This window comes from Mya arenaria, chromosome 6, assembly GCF_026914265.1.
Source record: "Mya arenaria isolate MELC-2E11 chromosome 6, ASM2691426v1".
Lineage (NCBI taxonomy): Eukaryota > Metazoa > Mollusca > Bivalvia > Myida > Myidae > Mya > Mya arenaria.
Window position 1 is genome coordinate 42604147 of NC_069127.1, and position 16562 is coordinate 42620708.

Consider the following 16562-nt stretch of genomic DNA (forward strand, 5'->3'; position numbering starts at 1 on the left):
TGAATAACAATAAAACTGTTTCTAAATTTGTTTAACAATAAATTAAGAACATGTAACAGTATTTACTTTGCAAGACACATCTGATGCTTGAAGCCCTGAAACTCAACCTTGATCTCAGCTTCTGAGTAAACAGGCTCTGCAACCACTCTGTGACGTAAGAAGATGTCTTCTCGTGGTTGACCGTAGTGACTGGCAAGGACCCCTATCTCCTTCTGAAATTAAAGCAGTTATGATCATGTCTACAGTAAAGACTACACAAAACCTTTACCTTATTTAAAAGTACATGTTTAAGATGATCATTAAAAAAAATTTGATGACTTTTAAAGGAACAAAATTATTGAAACAATTAATTAGTAGTTTACTATTTGTAGAAAGTTCCAATGAAAACATTATTTTAATTTACATACATCTCCATAAGTGACAATCTCCCTCATGCTCTCAGGAACCTTCTGAATGTTGAACACAGAGAAGGCGCTCAGTACCGGGGAGCACTGAAAGGCATCACTGATCTCGTTGATGAGGGCGTACACTACAGGCTTGGCAATGGTCTCCACGGTCTGTCGCTCTGTCAACTGAGGCCCCCTTTAAATAATAAACAAAGTCAATTAATGATGATCAAAATTCAAACTGATATAAAAGTTACAGAGATCAGGTTGAGCATTTGAGTAACATAGGTGTAGGTTAAGAAACAGTTCATGTTAGCATCTGCATCATGTTGGTCATATATGAATATTTCATAAAATTAGTAAATAATTTATTGTTCTATACATTTTTATCTATTGCAAAAATCACCTGAGGCGTCTTCCAAGCGAGTTTCTGTCATCAATAAGATCAAACAAATTGGTGATTCTCGACAAGTACATGTCACTATCTGGTCTGTTGGCATCAATCGCAGTATCAAACCTCAAAGCAAGATGGTGAAGCTGGTCCACCAACTCCTGAATTTTGAACAATACAAATAAAAAACATAAGGCTGAATTCTAGGCACAGCTGTCAAAATGAAACATAGAGTGACCTCTACTTAACTAGTATTAATTAAGTAGTATCACAAATCCAGGTACAATCAATCAATGCAGCATTCATTATTGTTACAAGTAAATTATGGCATTAATTTTTAAATTTAATCATATGCCTGTCCTGTATGGCAGTGCCTAAATTGTATTTATTTAACGTAACAGAAAAGATGTAATTGTTTCTCTGATGGTGACAAGTAATCTAATGCTTTGTTTAAATTTATTTAATGCAATTTTTTATTTATAATTAACCAATAAGTATTACACCACATCTCTGCTGCATGTCAGAAAATGTGTTGGTTCCCTGAAGATAATCACTGAAGTTGACAACAGGGCGCAGAACATCACAGAGCACCAGCACCATTGCAACCATGGACTTGTCCAATAACTTTTGTCGCAAGCCAAACACCTCGGGTACATACTTATCATGAAGACTCATGTCCAAGGCATCGAGTACCTAATAATATATTGATTATAACAATGAGTTTGTTATGTGCAAACAACTCGGACCAGGAAAACAAATATAATTGGAGCTGTTAAGTCTTCATTTAACTGTATAGTATACATTCAAGAACTGAAACAATTTTAAATGCTGGCTCTTTAAATAGTAATTAATGTAGAGAAAGCAGGTGTTTAATTTATAAATATTCTCCAAAATGTTATCAAATTGGTTATTATTATAATAAATATATTTTTAAATAGAGCTAAATACTGTCAATATTGAGTTTCAGCTTTAACTTAAACTGAAATCATTTAAATCAAGTTTCACAATTTGTTTGATAAATAACTTGAACTGAATAATAATTTAAGTACTTGTAATATACTGAACCTGCTCAAATCGGTCCACAAGCCTTACGCAAGACCTCCCATGCGACAACCACCTCGTTGTGCATGCCTAAATGAATCGTAGCTTCCTCATCTCATATGTCCTGGGTGAGTAGTGGAAAAGTTTCCATATGGACAGAAGCAGGTTGTCCACATCTTCGATGGCAGGATATTCTTTGATCAGATGTATAACGCACAACGCAAGCTTGTGGTTTCTGCAGTTAATGTATATTTGGTGCGGAACCACATGCCGAAATCGCCTTTGCAGTCCTGAAATTGAACACAAAATGTAACAGCTTACCGCATGTCTGTCTTAGTTAATTACTTAATAACTGCTGCAACTCATTTACCTTTGGAGTTTGTGGCAGTAAAAACCTAACAATCTAAAAACTAACATGTTTCCTTTTTATTATTTAAATTATTGTTTCAGTGAATTTATTATTGAAAGCTTATTAATTTAAAAATAAACATGATATTAAGATTATTATTATTCATATATTCTAAACTTATTTAAAAAATAATATACCTTTGTTTTCTTCTGACATTGTGTTGCACCCGTCAAACCCTACAAACAGCGCTTTTCGAATGTCTAATCCTTTCCTTAGTAGGAAGTCTTCAATGGCGGACATAAGGCTTTCAGCATCCTGCTTCTTTACATGAGTAATTCCTAAGAAATAGTCTTCTAATGCCCCAGATTCCCCTTTAATTCTCACCAATATCGCAAACTGTTCCCTGTGGGATTCATCGCTACTTTCATCAGCCAACAGGGAATACATGTTTGCAGATTTCACCTTCCTCAAAATGTCAAGTTCAAGATATCTGTCAATACAGGACACAATCTCTGACACAGACGACGATGATGTGTATTTTCTTTCTGGGTTAAATTTATTGTATTCAAGTACAGATTCATTTCCAGTGGCAGCCATATGACCCATTACGTTATCTACACTGTCCAATGCCCATTTTTGCCTAACTATGAAATATATTGTTGATATTAGTACAGAAAAGTACTTCCTGTTTCTTTCTATGGCTTCCTCCTGTTTCTTTTGTTGTCTGCAGCATACTTAGTATCGTAGGTTTCTGGTCCCCTATGCCAGACTTTCTTCTCCATGCCTCAGCATGCTGCTTGCTTTGCTCATGTTTTTGAAGTTTACGGGTTGGATGTGTGCCTAAAGACTGAACACCAGTGACAAATGTACCAGAAGGATTAGGTGCTACTACTGAGAAAAGTTCACAGAATTTGCAAATATACATGCCCTTTGCTGCGGAGTAATACAACCAACTGTATCTGGCTTCATATTTAGCTGATGTAAACAGACGAGAATCTGGAACCCTACAACTAGACTCCATTTCATCGTCTGTTCCATTCGCATCAGAACTCTGATCCGAAACATCTGAACACTGCTGTGTTTGACTTTCTGGTTTTTTAGATGAAAGAGTCGACGGTTCAGACAAAGTAGTACTAGCTGATGACGATTCCAATGTGTGATCATTACTGACCTGTGATTGTGATGGGCCATCGAGGTCGACATCCGCAGACTGCACTTTCCTCCGTTTTTCCGCATTATTATTATTATCAAGGCTCAGAGACTGTTGGCGAAAGAATGTGTCGACCCGCTTATATCCTTTCGCCGCAATTTTGTCCAATTTCTTGACGTAACAACGATTATTATGCGACATTTCCAACTTCAAACTGAAATATCGTGAACGAAATCGTGGGCGGAAATCGCATATGGTTTCAGGAGTAGATGCTTTATTATTCACATACAATTCAGTTAAACTGGGAACCAGTACATTCGGAACACTCGGTAGTCTAGGAAGTACACTAATGACTCAGTCACATAGCCCGGCCGATGAGGTTCCGATGAGCCAGCGATGCGATTTTCACCGAACACCGGCCGGACATCCGTGGCGTTTGTTGCTTAAAACCGCATCGGTGGCAGCTCGGTGAAATTTTAACTTCGGAGCTAAATTTCACCGGGCTCTCACCGAGCTCCCTCATCGCAGCCCCATCGTAACCACATCGGAAAACACGTCGGCCGGTGCACGGCCGAGTATCGGCCGGTGTCCCGTGCATCTGAGACAACCAGAGGACGAGGTTTTTTTTAACGGACACCGGCCGAGCTCCGACCGAGCTCCGGCCGATGTGGGACAGAGCCTTGGAAAGTATAGTACCGGTGGCTGACCGATGTAAGGGACACCGGCCGATGCTCGGCCGGAACTCGGCCGTAACCCGGCCGGATATCTCTGCTAGTATATATACTGTTCGCTCCTGTCTGTGTACAGCATTCAGCAAGTTGTATCCACACGATTCACTCTTGACAGACTTTATAAACAGGATGCCAAAATTAGTCAAGGAAAGTGATGGAGATGAGAAGAATTGCGGCAAGAAGAGGCAGCAGCCAGCTAGCAGCAAGAAAAAGGGCCAGAAGAAGCAGAAGACGCTAGCAGTGAAGACCAGAAAATCTCCCCGAAAGAGGATACAAGAGGAAGAAGGCGGTGCCAGTGGTACGGAGGGGGAGCAATCAGAGATATCCGATGCTGAGTCCATGGCGTCCCAGGCGTCAAAGTCGTCGCAGTCCAAGCCCACGTCCTCGTCCAAGTCCAAGTCCAAGTCCTCGTCGGCGTCTGCGTCGCGGCGAGCCGTTGGTGTGCCGGTAGAGGAGATCACCCAAGACCAGATGCAAAATCTTGCCATGGCACACTCCCGGCAGGACTGCAAAAGTAATTCTTGAGGTATGCGCGCAGTTCTTTGCCTGGTCCGGTCAATCTTGGTCCGTTCCCTGCTGCTTGCACATCTTCGAGCACGGCTTGGTCTCGCCATGCACCCGCGATGAACTGGCCCTGCTCATCTTCCCGGTCGAGATCGGCATTCTGAATGTTGGGGTAACGAGTCTTCATGAGGTTGTGTAGGGTCATGCAGGCCATGACGGTCTTAGTAACTGTCGACGGTCTCATTCCCAGGGTTGTTAGAAGACTTATGAAGCGATTGGCAAGTATACCAAACGCATTTTCAACCACACGGCGTGCCCTGGAACACCGGTAATTGAAGATCCGCTCGTCCCGTGCCAGGTGACGATGAGGGTAGGGCTTTAACATGTATTGCCGAAGGGGGAAGGCGTCGTCTCCGACCATGTAGTAGGGTGTGTCCCGGTCGTCATTAGGCAGGGAATCCGGTTGGGGGAGTCCGATCGTTCCCTCACGAAGACCTGGCTCTAGCCGCGACCGGTTAAAGATGCCGGCATCGGAACACGACCCTGGTGACCCCACATCCACCCAGATGAACTTGTAGTTCGAGTCTACCACCGCAAGCATGACGATAGAAAAGAAGCCTTTATAGTTGTAGTAGAGTGAGCCACTCTTGGGGGGCTTCTTGATTGCGACGTGCTTCCCATCGATCGCGCCACAACAGTGGGGGAAGTTCCACCTGTCTCCGAATCCCTCGGCCACCGGGCGCCATTCATCTTCTGTCTGGGGAGTGGCCCACATCTCATCCTCGTATACGTCGGCCTGACACACCTCGGGGATGAAAAGGGCGATGGTGTTGTGTGGGACACGAAACGCAATCGCAAGATCATGGTACCTGCTTCCGGTCGCCAAAAACCTCAAGGTGATTGCCAGCTTCAGCCCAGGGTCCAAGGGGGTTCGATGCCTGCAACAGAAGAGGATGAAATATGATTAAACCTTAGCAAGAATATAATGTTTTGAGGGAATATTGTTTGCAAAATACGGATTAACTTACGTTGTACTCTTGGTAATGCGGGGGCCAACTCGGTTAAGCAACTCATAGTACATCTGTGGCTCCATGTGGCGGAAGGCTTTGAAGTCGGCAGCGTGCTCGGCCTCGAGTTCCTTCATTAGAGTATCGTACTGGCCGAAAAGGGGTCTGCGTAGGATCCACTCTCGCACCCACCAGCGTCTTTCTCTTCTGCGGGCCCTCTGTCGCTCCCTCTCGGCGGCTTCTAGTATTGCCGCCAGGACCAGGTTGTACTGGAACCTTGCTTGAGCCAGTTCGTGTTCGAGCAGTGCCATTTGAAGTCTCCTCGGTGCAGCCATAGTGATGAACTGACAATGTCAGGTAGGAAGAACGGAATAGCTCGGCACCCAAGTCTGTGTTACATCGGACGAGCATCGGCCGGTCATTGTTCAGAGCCCGTTAACAACCCGGCCGGCGATCGCACGGTGTCCTGTTACCTGCTCGGGTACCGGCCGTATTCCTTCCGATGTCCGGCCGACCTCCGGCCGGTAGTTGCTGCCACATCGGCAGAAAAAAACTCATTTTGAGACAGACTCCGTACGGTCACCGTCCGGTGTTCGGTCGGTCGCCTGAAGATGTCCGGACGGAGTCCGTTCACGTCACCGAGCTCTGCTTCCGATGAGGAGAGCTCGGTGGCACCAAAAAAATCCACCGAGCTCTACCGATGCCGGACATCGGCCGGGCTATGTGATCTGGGCCATAAGATGACGTCATACCAAAGTTTAGAAGACGGATAATAACTGCGTCGCTTTATATCGTTCCGTTTTCGGATTTGTTTTTTTTTTTGGCGGTGGGGAATTTTAAGCGACAATTGGGGAAAAATATATACTTTTTTGCTTGGGGAATGGGGCCGAATGTCGGCCCCAAAAACAGAATAAAAAAAGGCCTGACAGCATATGGTGTGTTTTTCAACGAAGCATCATTGTTATGCTTTTTTGTTTTTCGTACTATTTGACCTTTCTTGTAAGATGATACAGTACTATGTTTGCATTGTGCTAGAGATTAAGAACATTTGTGTATTTGAAATTGTTGTATTCAAGGGCGGTCTAAACACAACAATTCAGTTTCCAAACACAATCATGTTGTTAGGTATGAATGCAAGAGAGGGACATGCTTTTAAGATATCCGCCGGGAAGTATCGTTGTTCGGAGTCAGACGGTCACGTTTCTACGAATCCTCGTTTGATATCCGTTTGATACTATACCATTGATAAGAATAAATATCCCGTTTAGGTTTTGGGTATGGTTGTGGGCAGATCTGAGAAAACATCTGTTGAAACAAGAAATACATAATTTATTGTGTAGACCACATTATAAATTGGTTTGATCGTGAAAAGTGTACAACTATGACAATGGAGTAATTTTCAAAAATCATATTGACATCGTTTTAAATAAATTTATTGAATTGTTACTCTGTTTAAGAAATGACTATATACATAGAAATTGGTGTAGATCTCCTCTACCTAGATATATCCATGACACCAAAAACTCTGTAAGTAGGTGTCTCGCACTTCCAAATGACATTTATTATAGTTTAACTTCAGGTTATTCACCGTGTGCTTTGTCTGATGCAGTTGTTATACAATTTCAACTTGTAATGACGACAATCATTGTTGTGGAACTGCTGTTGTATTTTTGTTATTGAAATATTATTTACGATGTTTTTGTTACGTTAATGTTACGTTTTGTTTACAGATATGTATTCAATGTTACCATTGGCTTAAATGTGAGTCTAAGGGCAATATATTTGGCTATTTGTTACATTTTTTCTTTTTAAATAGAAGTTATTAAGGCATTTTATTATTATCGTTCTGTGTGTAAAGGTAGTTGTTTGCTCCTCTTACTCTTGTGATTCAATGTATCCATGTCCCGAATATTATATTCCTGTCTACTTTTGTATGTATTTTTTCACTCTTACATGTATGTCGAACTATATCGTATTTACAGTCTGTCCTTTCAATATTCTAGGCAAACACCCTTATGTCAAATAAAATTGGAAACTTATTCTAGTGATGACATTAGGTGGTTGGCCTAGTCATACCATGAAAAGCATGACTCCGTTCGGCGGTTTCACAAACATGAACCATTACAAAAAAAGTGAAGAATTTATTATTCGTTATGAACGTCTGTGAAACTGTCGTCCAGGAGAACGTATAATCCATTTGTCACTCTTATTATATGCTTGAATTGGGATCGTTTTATTAACGACGAAAGTAGGAAATGTTACAGTAAGATCAATAAACTTAACAATAGAAGTTTAGAAATAGTTATGGAAAGGACTATAAGTATGTACTTGCAAACTTAAATGGTTTGATGCGACACATTCGTATAACCATTCATTTTATTTTATTTAAGTACGTACTTCAACCTTTAAATTTTTTAATTGGTCTACATGGTATTGTGTAAATTAATTACAAACTTGGCCAGTCACTGTTTATATATATCGCTTCACTTGATTAAAATCAATGACGGATGACTGCTGATTTCCTTGAAGAAATGTATTGGAAAACTTGAGAAAACTGCCTTCTCATTAACATTATGTTTACAACTAATATTTGGCATGTGTAGTTATAATGCAAAACCAAGAATTTACATGATGTTACAAATAAAAATTAAATTGAAAATTGAAAAGATTTTAAGGTAGTGTTTACGAAACTTAGTTAAAGCAATTGTACATTTGTTTTTACATTCGTTGATAAAATGAGCCCATTGAATACTATGTCTGCAATAAATTATTTCTTTAACATATGTGTTTAAGTTATGTTTTTTTTTACATACGATGGCTAATAGAACTTGTTGATGACAGACATGTTGAACATGACCAAAGACACTGCGTATTGTTTTCGTACCACCTGTCTATTCGGGTCTAAAATGAATAGTGTCCAGACTAGTCGTGTTACCACCAACGACGTCCCTATTTTCTGGTCATGTCTAGCCCTTACGTATGTCAGAGCGGCAATGTGACTAGTCTTTACATGTACGAATGGCTGGTTATTGTTCACATCCTTTACCTTTACGGCCGCTTGACAAACATTTGAATTTACAAAGCAGTAAGCTGTAGCCGACGAGTTACTGTCAACGTGACAGATGGCAGTCATAGAAATAACTTTTTGATCCGATCTGTGAAACTGTTTGAGGTGTATGGTGCCGTTTGTGTTCGTTGTCGCACTGAGGTGTATGGTGCCGTTTGTGTTCGTTGTCGCACTCTGATGTATCTTCCTACAACGAAATTATATAAAGGTGGAAGTGTTCCTTCGTGGTAACAGGCTTGCGTCATAGGACGAACTAATATGAAACAGTCCGAGTCATGCCTTAAAATATCATAATACGATTGTACTGAATGGATTTAAAAGTCTTTGATCTTAAGGTTGATTATCTTAAAGTTATTATCTTGTTATTTGTCAAACAGAATAAAGTGCAATGTCCCTTTCATGTTGAAAGCTTCCGGAAAGGACTCTTACTAATTTACTGGCTGACATAGTTTTCTCCTCAAGTATCTTGTGCTTATTTCAATACAAAGCTAAGTATTCAATCCCTCGAAGCTGGTGTGAGAGTATTTATAAAGTCTACACCATCAGTGCGTAACAAACGTCTCCGCTAACGTGTGTATTCGTGGACTTACTGGTGAAAAGAATATCCATTTCAGCAAATTGTGTGTTTTCGAGGTTCATATTAGACAAACTTCAACATGCCAGATGGTTGTGGTAATACATTTTCTTTGTATGCATGTGATAATTTAAGCTGAGCTTTAAAAGAATATCCTCAAACTTCAGGAACGAATTGGGAAGTACTACTGTGATTTTGTATAATGTCACAGTAATCGAAGGCTTCATTCCGAACGGAAAACAACAACAGGAGATGCGAAATACTTTCCACACTGGTTACAGAAATGCCATTTAATATTGATAGCGTGTTCAAGCATTGTTGAGCACATTCAGATGAATGTCAGCTGCTCCTGTGTGTGATTATGTATCTTCAGTAATTTGTATAAAACTAAGTGAGTTTTGTGTTATTTCGCCATCAGGTTATCTTTTTGAGAGTTCCATTAGCCATTCCGTTAATTCATATAACAACAATATAATATAAACTATTATTATAAAGAGTATTGTTTGCGTGTGCCCTTCGAAATGCTACTTCAATGGGAAATAACATCAAAATAGCTTGAAATATGTTCTGAACTTGTATTCTTGTTTAGATATTGGCTCGTGTTCCAAACAATGCGGTGGAGGAAAGTGTTGTTGGTTTTCCAAGAAATACATCTGCTTTGGACGCTGCAACCGACATGCCTGTCCACGTACGTTTTAAGTTTGCTTCAGTGTAAAAAATAATGGTTAAGTGAATGTTTATCGTAATCTAAGTGTGTGTAATGTTGACGAAGGCATTGGGAAAAAAACACTTACGCATGTTTATTAAATCCTAATTTATTTGGATTAAAAAGGGTCATTTCTTATTGTCATTATTCTCCAAGATCTCTAAGAGACTTGTGAATAAGTTTAAGTGAAACGTTTGTGCTCTGTACAAATATGTCCGTGATAATATCGCATACTATTTAAATAAATAATTGTTCTTTGCCTTTAATAGGACCACCGCCTCCCACACCGCTGCCAGAAACGACAACATCACATTTTTTAACAAGCTCCACAGGATCACCAATGAATACAAGCGGTAAGAAATATGCCTGCTTGTAAAACAAATCGTATTTCATTGTTGAAAATAACTGACTTGTGGGTACTAATATATAAAACAAACATAATAAGCAAACCGACATCAAACAGACGCATATGAAAGTATTGGAAAAAGCCTAGCAGCCCAAACTATTTTCATTCTGGTTTAGTGGAACACACAAATCAACAGACAAACGGACAAACAAACAAGAAACACACAATATAATATGCATAGTTAACGTTATTAAAAACAGTAATTGGTACGAAAACGGCTAATTGGGAAACACGATCAAAGAAAAGATACTATGTAACAAGTAGATGCCATTTTAAAAAGGTGTTTTCATCATAATGTTTTTGCTGTTGTTTAATTTCAGCTATTTCGTCCCCATTTTCTTCGAAAGAAGAATCGTCACCAACAGAAGGTAATAATGCGCATTTATTTTTTGTGACTGAATACTCTTTCCTTTAAAACTATAATTTGTCGATATTTTGTTTCTGTTCAAAAAGTATTTTCTATTTATTAAACTCATATTACAAAAAAGCAAACTCCTTTATAACACATATTGTTGTTAAACGTTAATTTTAACGTATTATTCTCATTCAGGCATTTCATCAGGTGAAGTGGTTGCAATAACTGCGGGCTGCTGCATATTTCTACTGGTGATTTTACTACTGATCGTCCATCTTTTAAGAAGGTAAGATTTGGTATCAACACTTTTGATTTATGTTCCAAGAGGGAAATCAATACTTGAACAGCTATAAGGCATACATGGTCGATCTTGCAACAATAAGTTGAGAACAAGTTTCTGATGTTTATATAAAACAAGTATGTTAACTAGGTACTTGACCTGATGTTGAACTCTTGTTACAGGATCTCATATAGTTACAACTCTTGAATGTCTTATTTACTATTACTCATGTAAAAATCATGCGTTGATATAAAAAATGTTATCTCGTGTATACCTATAAACTATCTTCCAATATTATATATTTAAAACAAAAATTGCGTTTGAAAAAACGTAATTATATACATTTGTTTTCGACTAAAAACATTTTGTTTCAGGAGGTCGAGATCTAAGCCCACTTCGACCGGTAGAGTTGAGGGACCAACTGTGGTAAATAAACTGTATGAGGCGAATCCAAATAGCCATTACCTAACTGTCATCTATAACGAGCAAGACAAGCATGCCCATTGTTCTGCCAACGGCGAGAACTTTCCCGGAACAAGCGGTGCGCTTCCATCAAGTGAAACTATTGCATCATATGAAATGCTCAATCAATATACTGATATAGATGATGGAGATGTGCATAGTGTTGTTTATACACCCTACGATGAAGTTGATATTAGCTGAAACCTCTGATGTTTTGTCACAGTTATTTCATTAGATACATTAATGACATTGTTTCAAAATAAGATTATAAAGAAAACAACAATAAAGATACCCCTCAACAAGGACTACGCCGAGGTGATATGGCCAGGGAATAGCCAATACATACATTTATTTATACGAATCAATGTGTCCCAGTTACAAGTATATTGTTCATACACTTCCGGCTATCAATTAATATATTCTATCAAAATCTTATATCTGCTCCCTAAAATGCTAAAATAGTACTGCGGATTAATTGAGAGTGTCTATATCTGTGTAAATAAATTTGTAAAAGATCTAGTGTTAAGCGACGGTTCGACTCAGATGTTTGAGGATCCACATGACTCATTCAATGATGGATCAGCCACTGCCGATGTTTATCTCCAATCATTGCTGTGACTTTGCATTGTCATACATGTTGTTGAAATAGCTGCTATCGCTGGATTCAAACCCACATTTAATGTTAGTGTCATCAGCAGTGCCGTACATATTCCCAACAGTTATTTTTTCCTTGTCACCAATACATGATTTAAGATCCTTATTCCCGACATTCAAATGATACATGAACGCTTGTGTTCTAAAATATTCTGTATTATCAAAGCCACATTTATTGTCTCTCCTGTCGAGTGCGGCAATACCAATACCTGGTCGTGTATCTTGGTCTACTCATGCGGACTGTCCCCAATCTAGCTCGTTTGTCATACCATTCACACCATTGTCCGTCTCTCTACTTTTACTGAAACTTCAGAATATGTTAAACACGTGTTTATGGCCGTAATGACTTGCATCACAGTGTATATAGATATGGTTCATAAGTACTTAAACAAGTAGTAAACTCGTCACTTATACACCTATTTTGGACAGTGAATAAAACAGTCTTAAAATGTTACTTATAAAGTACATAACAAAACTGCATTAACGCAGTTTCCTGGTCTTCAATGTGAGTACAACCACCACCGCCACTATCGGGCCAATAATTGCTCCAACTGGTGTTCGCTTTGTTTCTCCATCTGCAATGTTATGTATCATTTGCATTTAACTACTTTCCTATCTCGATAGTTAGAAGAAAATACATACGAGTAGAACTGAGTAACGAAACAATACCAGAGAAATGTTCTTGATGAGTTGTCCCAAAGGTGAATTTTACGTCATGAAACAGAATTCAAAAATAACTATTCAGTACACAATTAAAATATTTATGTGACAATATAGAAATTAAGCCTTTAATATGTTCTTACAACCAATCAAGCAAATTCAGTACCTAACAGTGTATTATTGTGTGCATCATTATAAAAAAAATATTCACGAGGTCATCACAGTAAAGTGCTATACTATGTAAACATACTTAGGGTATTCGAATAATCTATTTGTCAATGATTATTTGTTGATTTTAAAACCAAAAGAACCATGATTTTTTGTAATGAAAAGCTACTTTATGTCATCAAGCCTGTGCTTAAAATGATAGAATTAAAAGATTTCAACAGGACAAGAATTGTCTGTCAACGGTTCGTGACGTCCCTGGCCGATATTTTCCTGAAGAAAAACCATAGACATGTGTATTTTGTAGTTGGTTGGTGGTTTTCGTCTAGGGCAAGTGAACATTAACACGAACTGTCTTCAAAAAAAGTGTTCGAATGGAAGATGTTAAGCAATCGATTGTGCGAAATGAATAGAATGTCGTTTGTGGGGTGCTGGTTTGTGTAGAAAAAATACTGGTAGATTCCGTGCATTTCACAGGGAATTAACCGCGTAACCACAGATTCCTAACTCCACGCAGCGTTCCTCCCCCTGTAGTATACATTCATTCTGCTTGTCAGGTAGGTTTATGGTTGTTCTATAATAAGATTATTGGCAAATCCCAATGGAATTCATTGTAAAACTCGGCTACATGAAATATGTTTTTCTGAGTATCCTATGGGCGGTTTGTATTTTGACCTGTATAAGAAGATATCACTCCTCGCAGCTTAAACTCCTCGCAGATATCACTCCTTACTTAAATACCGTTAAGTAAAGGAACGGAATCCGGAGTACCGCTTAATTTTGAATTTGAATCCGGAATACCATATGGTATAAATATAGAATGAAACGTGCTAGATATTTGTATGACATGTGTAGCTTGGCTTATATGGTTTCACTTGATATATTTTTCATGGATATTGTATTCACTTTAATCAACGCAAATAATAGTCTCACGTGTTTTTCACTGCGACAAATCTGAAACGTTGAAACGCGGATTTGCCAGTGGATTCAGTTTCCAAACCATTCCAAAACAGGAGTCTTGATTCTTTGTAGTATGTTTATGCTCCGAATTATTTACTTAATAGAACAAAATGTAGTATATATGGGTCGACGTTTCGTAAAGTAATGATCAATACAAATAAGAAAGGGAAAACGAATAAGATATCGAGCATTAATTTGTTTCATTAATGTTTCCATGTCATGCGTTTTTGACAAAACATATTTTTACTGAAAGCCGTTCGGACCTCCAAAACAAATGCTCCGTCGGTATATCAGCTTATTAAATCACTGTATTTTTAAATTCTCAAACCTTCGTTGGTGCATAATTTATGCATGCTTACACTATTAGCAACCTGTAGGGAGGTGTTAAAGCTGCACTGTCACAGATTTACCATTTTTACAACTTTTCTATTTTTTTGTCTTGGAAAGAGCAAATTTTTGTGTAAATATCTTCAAACCAATAATATAAGATTGCTGACAAAAAATCAGATCGTAGATTTTCATATTTCCGTTCGATAATTAGTGTTTTATGGCATAAACCATTACTAACGGTTTAAGAAAAATGCATAAAACATCATTTTTTGAACTTTAATACAAATATCTGCGATCTAATTTTTAGTCAGCAATCTTATTTAACTTGTTGACATGGTTTTTCGCAAAATTTGGCTCGTTCCAAGACAAAAAATAAAAAGGTTGTCAAAACGTTCAATCTGTGAAAGTGCAGCTTTAGGTTTGGAACTTGCTATAATACATTCAAACGCTGTTACCAGTATAGCACACTGTTACCAGTATAGCACGCTTTTACCAGTAAAGCACGCGGTTACCAGTATAGCACACTGTTACCAGTATAGCACGCTTTTACCAGTAAAGCACACTGTTACCAGTATAGCACGCTGTTACCAGTATAGCACGCGGTTACCAGTATAGCACGCTGTTACCAGTATAGCACGCCCGATGTTACCAATATGACACGCTGTCATCAGTATAGCCCGATGTTACCAGTATAGCACGCTGTTACCAGTATAGCACGACCGATGTTACCAATATAGCCCGATGTTACCAGTATAGCACGCTGTTACCAGTATAGCACGCCCGATGTTACCAATATGACACGCTGTCACCAGTATAGCACGCTGTTACCAGTTTAGCACGCTGTTACTAGTATAGCACGCCCGATGTTACCAATATGACACGCTGTCACCAGTATAGCCCGATGTTACCAGTATAGCACGCTGTTACTAGTATAGCACGCCCGATGTTACCAATATGACACGCTGTCACCAGTATAGCACGCTGTTACCAGTATAGCACGCCCGATGTTACCAATATGACACGCTGTCACCAGTATAGCCCGATGTTACCAGTATAGCACGCTGTTACCAGTATAGCACGCCTGATGTTACCAATATGACACGCTGTCACCAGTATAGCCCGATGTTACCAGTATAGCACGCTGTTACCAGTATAGCACGCCCGATGTTACCAATATGACACGCTGTCACCAGTATAGCCCGATATTACCAGTATAGCACGCTGTTACCAGTATAGCACGCCCGATGTTACCAATATGACACGCTGTCACCAGTATAGCCCGATGTTACCAGTATAGCACGCTGTTACCAGTATAGCACGCCCGATGTTACCAATATGACACGCTGTCACCAGTATAGCCCGATGTTACCAATATGACACGCTGTCACCAGTATAGCACGCCGTTACTAGTATAGCACAACTATAAGTTGGTGAGTAATAAGTTTGTTTCAGTATACATGTTTGCTTTTTTGGCTCAAAATAAAATTTTATTGTGGTAGCGGGGCTGGGGGGACTACTCCTCGGTTCGTTTCAGTAATGTTATTCTGTCATTTACATTTGCTAGTTTTCTTACAGAACCCGAATCCAGTGTGTTTTTTTAGCTATCCTAACCGCGGCCTAACCCAGAATACCGACAAAAATTACCCTTAATACAGCGTAGCAAAAGAAAGGCGGGGGAGGGGTAGGTTGTGACACCCACATCTATGTCCTATTGGCTTTATAAACATTTTCATCAAATCTCGACTGATTCGAATCGATACAAAAGTCAACACAATACAATATTGTTTGAAGATGCACCCTTACTCCCAAATAATATGTACCAAAATTAATACAATTGTTTTAATTTACCGAAAAGGATGAATACATATCGGAAACAATGGTTTTTATGAAGGATACTGTGTATTTCTACCATATGAGACGATAGTTAATCACTGTAAATATTTTAGAAATCACCATAAATTTAATATTTTAATGTTTTCAGCTATTTAATACACGATTACAATATTGTTTTTTTGTAATTTATATTTTCCATAAATGCATTGTCTAGTAAGTTGTTAACGATTTATCACTCAAAATGTATATTTATTTAACATGTGTGTGTGTATTGATTTGGAATAAGAGTGTCCCTTTAAATAGGCTAAAATAAATAGCTGACAGGATAAACGTTCTAGTTTCTATTTTATAAATTGTTATACACTGTACATGTATTATTCAAATCCTTATATGAATTAAAATCTTTATATCAATTCGAGTTCCAATATTATCTTTAAATAATATTGTATGCCAGCTCGTGTTTTATGAGTATATTTAGTTCTGTCTACGGAAGGAATTATAAATCAGAAAGCTTCTTTTAGTAAAGCCGATATTTAAACAGATACGCAATC

At 38.7% G+C, this 16562-nt stretch overlaps 2 protein-coding genes and 1 pseudogene across 3 annotated transcripts; 1 reads left to right on the forward strand and 2 right to left on the reverse strand.

Moving 5' to 3' along the window:
* Positions 1-62: 62 nt before the first annotated feature.
* On the reverse strand, positions 63-3500 carry LOC128237815 (uncharacterized; annotated as a pseudogene).
* A 1103-nt stretch (positions 3501-4603) lies between these two features.
* Positions 4604-5894, reverse strand: LOC128237816 (uncharacterized). The gene is made up of 3 exons (XM_052953400.1): positions 5581-5894; positions 4846-5490; positions 4604-4712 (listed from the first exon to the last, which is right to left on the reverse strand). Exons 1-3 carry the CDS (start codon positions 5892-5894, stop codon positions 4604-4606), a joined length of 1068 nt encoding a protein of 355 aa, XP_052809360.1.
* Positions 5895-9047: 3153 nt separating this feature from the next.
* Positions 9048-11897, forward strand: LOC128239285 (uncharacterized). Of its 2 annotated transcripts, none has more exons than XM_052955866.1 (6): positions 9048-9298; positions 9790-9888; positions 10176-10259; positions 10633-10680; positions 10875-10953; positions 11322-11897. In XM_052955866.1, exons 1-6 carry the CDS (start codon positions 9283-9285, stop codon positions 11608-11610), a joined length of 615 nt encoding a protein of 204 aa, XP_052811826.1. In that variant the 5' UTR covers positions 9048-9282; the 3' UTR covers positions 11611-11897. The 2 variants fall into 2 exon arrangements, with proteins under 2 accessions (XP_052811826.1, XP_052811825.1); XM_052955865.1 differs by having other exon boundaries at positions 9053-9298; positions 10863-10953.
* Positions 11898-16562: the final 4665 nt, after the last annotated feature.

Coding starts and splice junctions, on each gene's coding strand:
- LOC128237816 (XM_052953400.1), bottom strand. CDS start 5,894: ATGGCTGCACCGAGGAGACTTCAAATGGCACTGCTCGAACACGAACTG. Junction 5,491..5,580: donor CGCATTACCAAGAGTACAAC/GTAAGTTAATCC, acceptor CTTCTGTTGCAG/GCATCGAACCCCCTTGGACC. Junction 4,713..4,845: donor CGCCGTGTGGTTGAAAATGC/GTTTGGTATACT, acceptor CCCAACATTCAG/AATGCCGATCTCGACCGGGA.
- LOC128239285 (XM_052955865.1), top strand. Junction 10,260..10,632: donor ATCACCAATGAATACAAGCG/GTAAGAAATATG, acceptor GTTTAATTTCAG/CTATTTCGTCCCCATTTTCT. Junction 10,954..11,321: donor ATCGTCCATCTTTTAAGAAG/GTAAGATTTGGT, acceptor ATTTTGTTTCAG/GAGGTCGAGATCTAAGCCCA.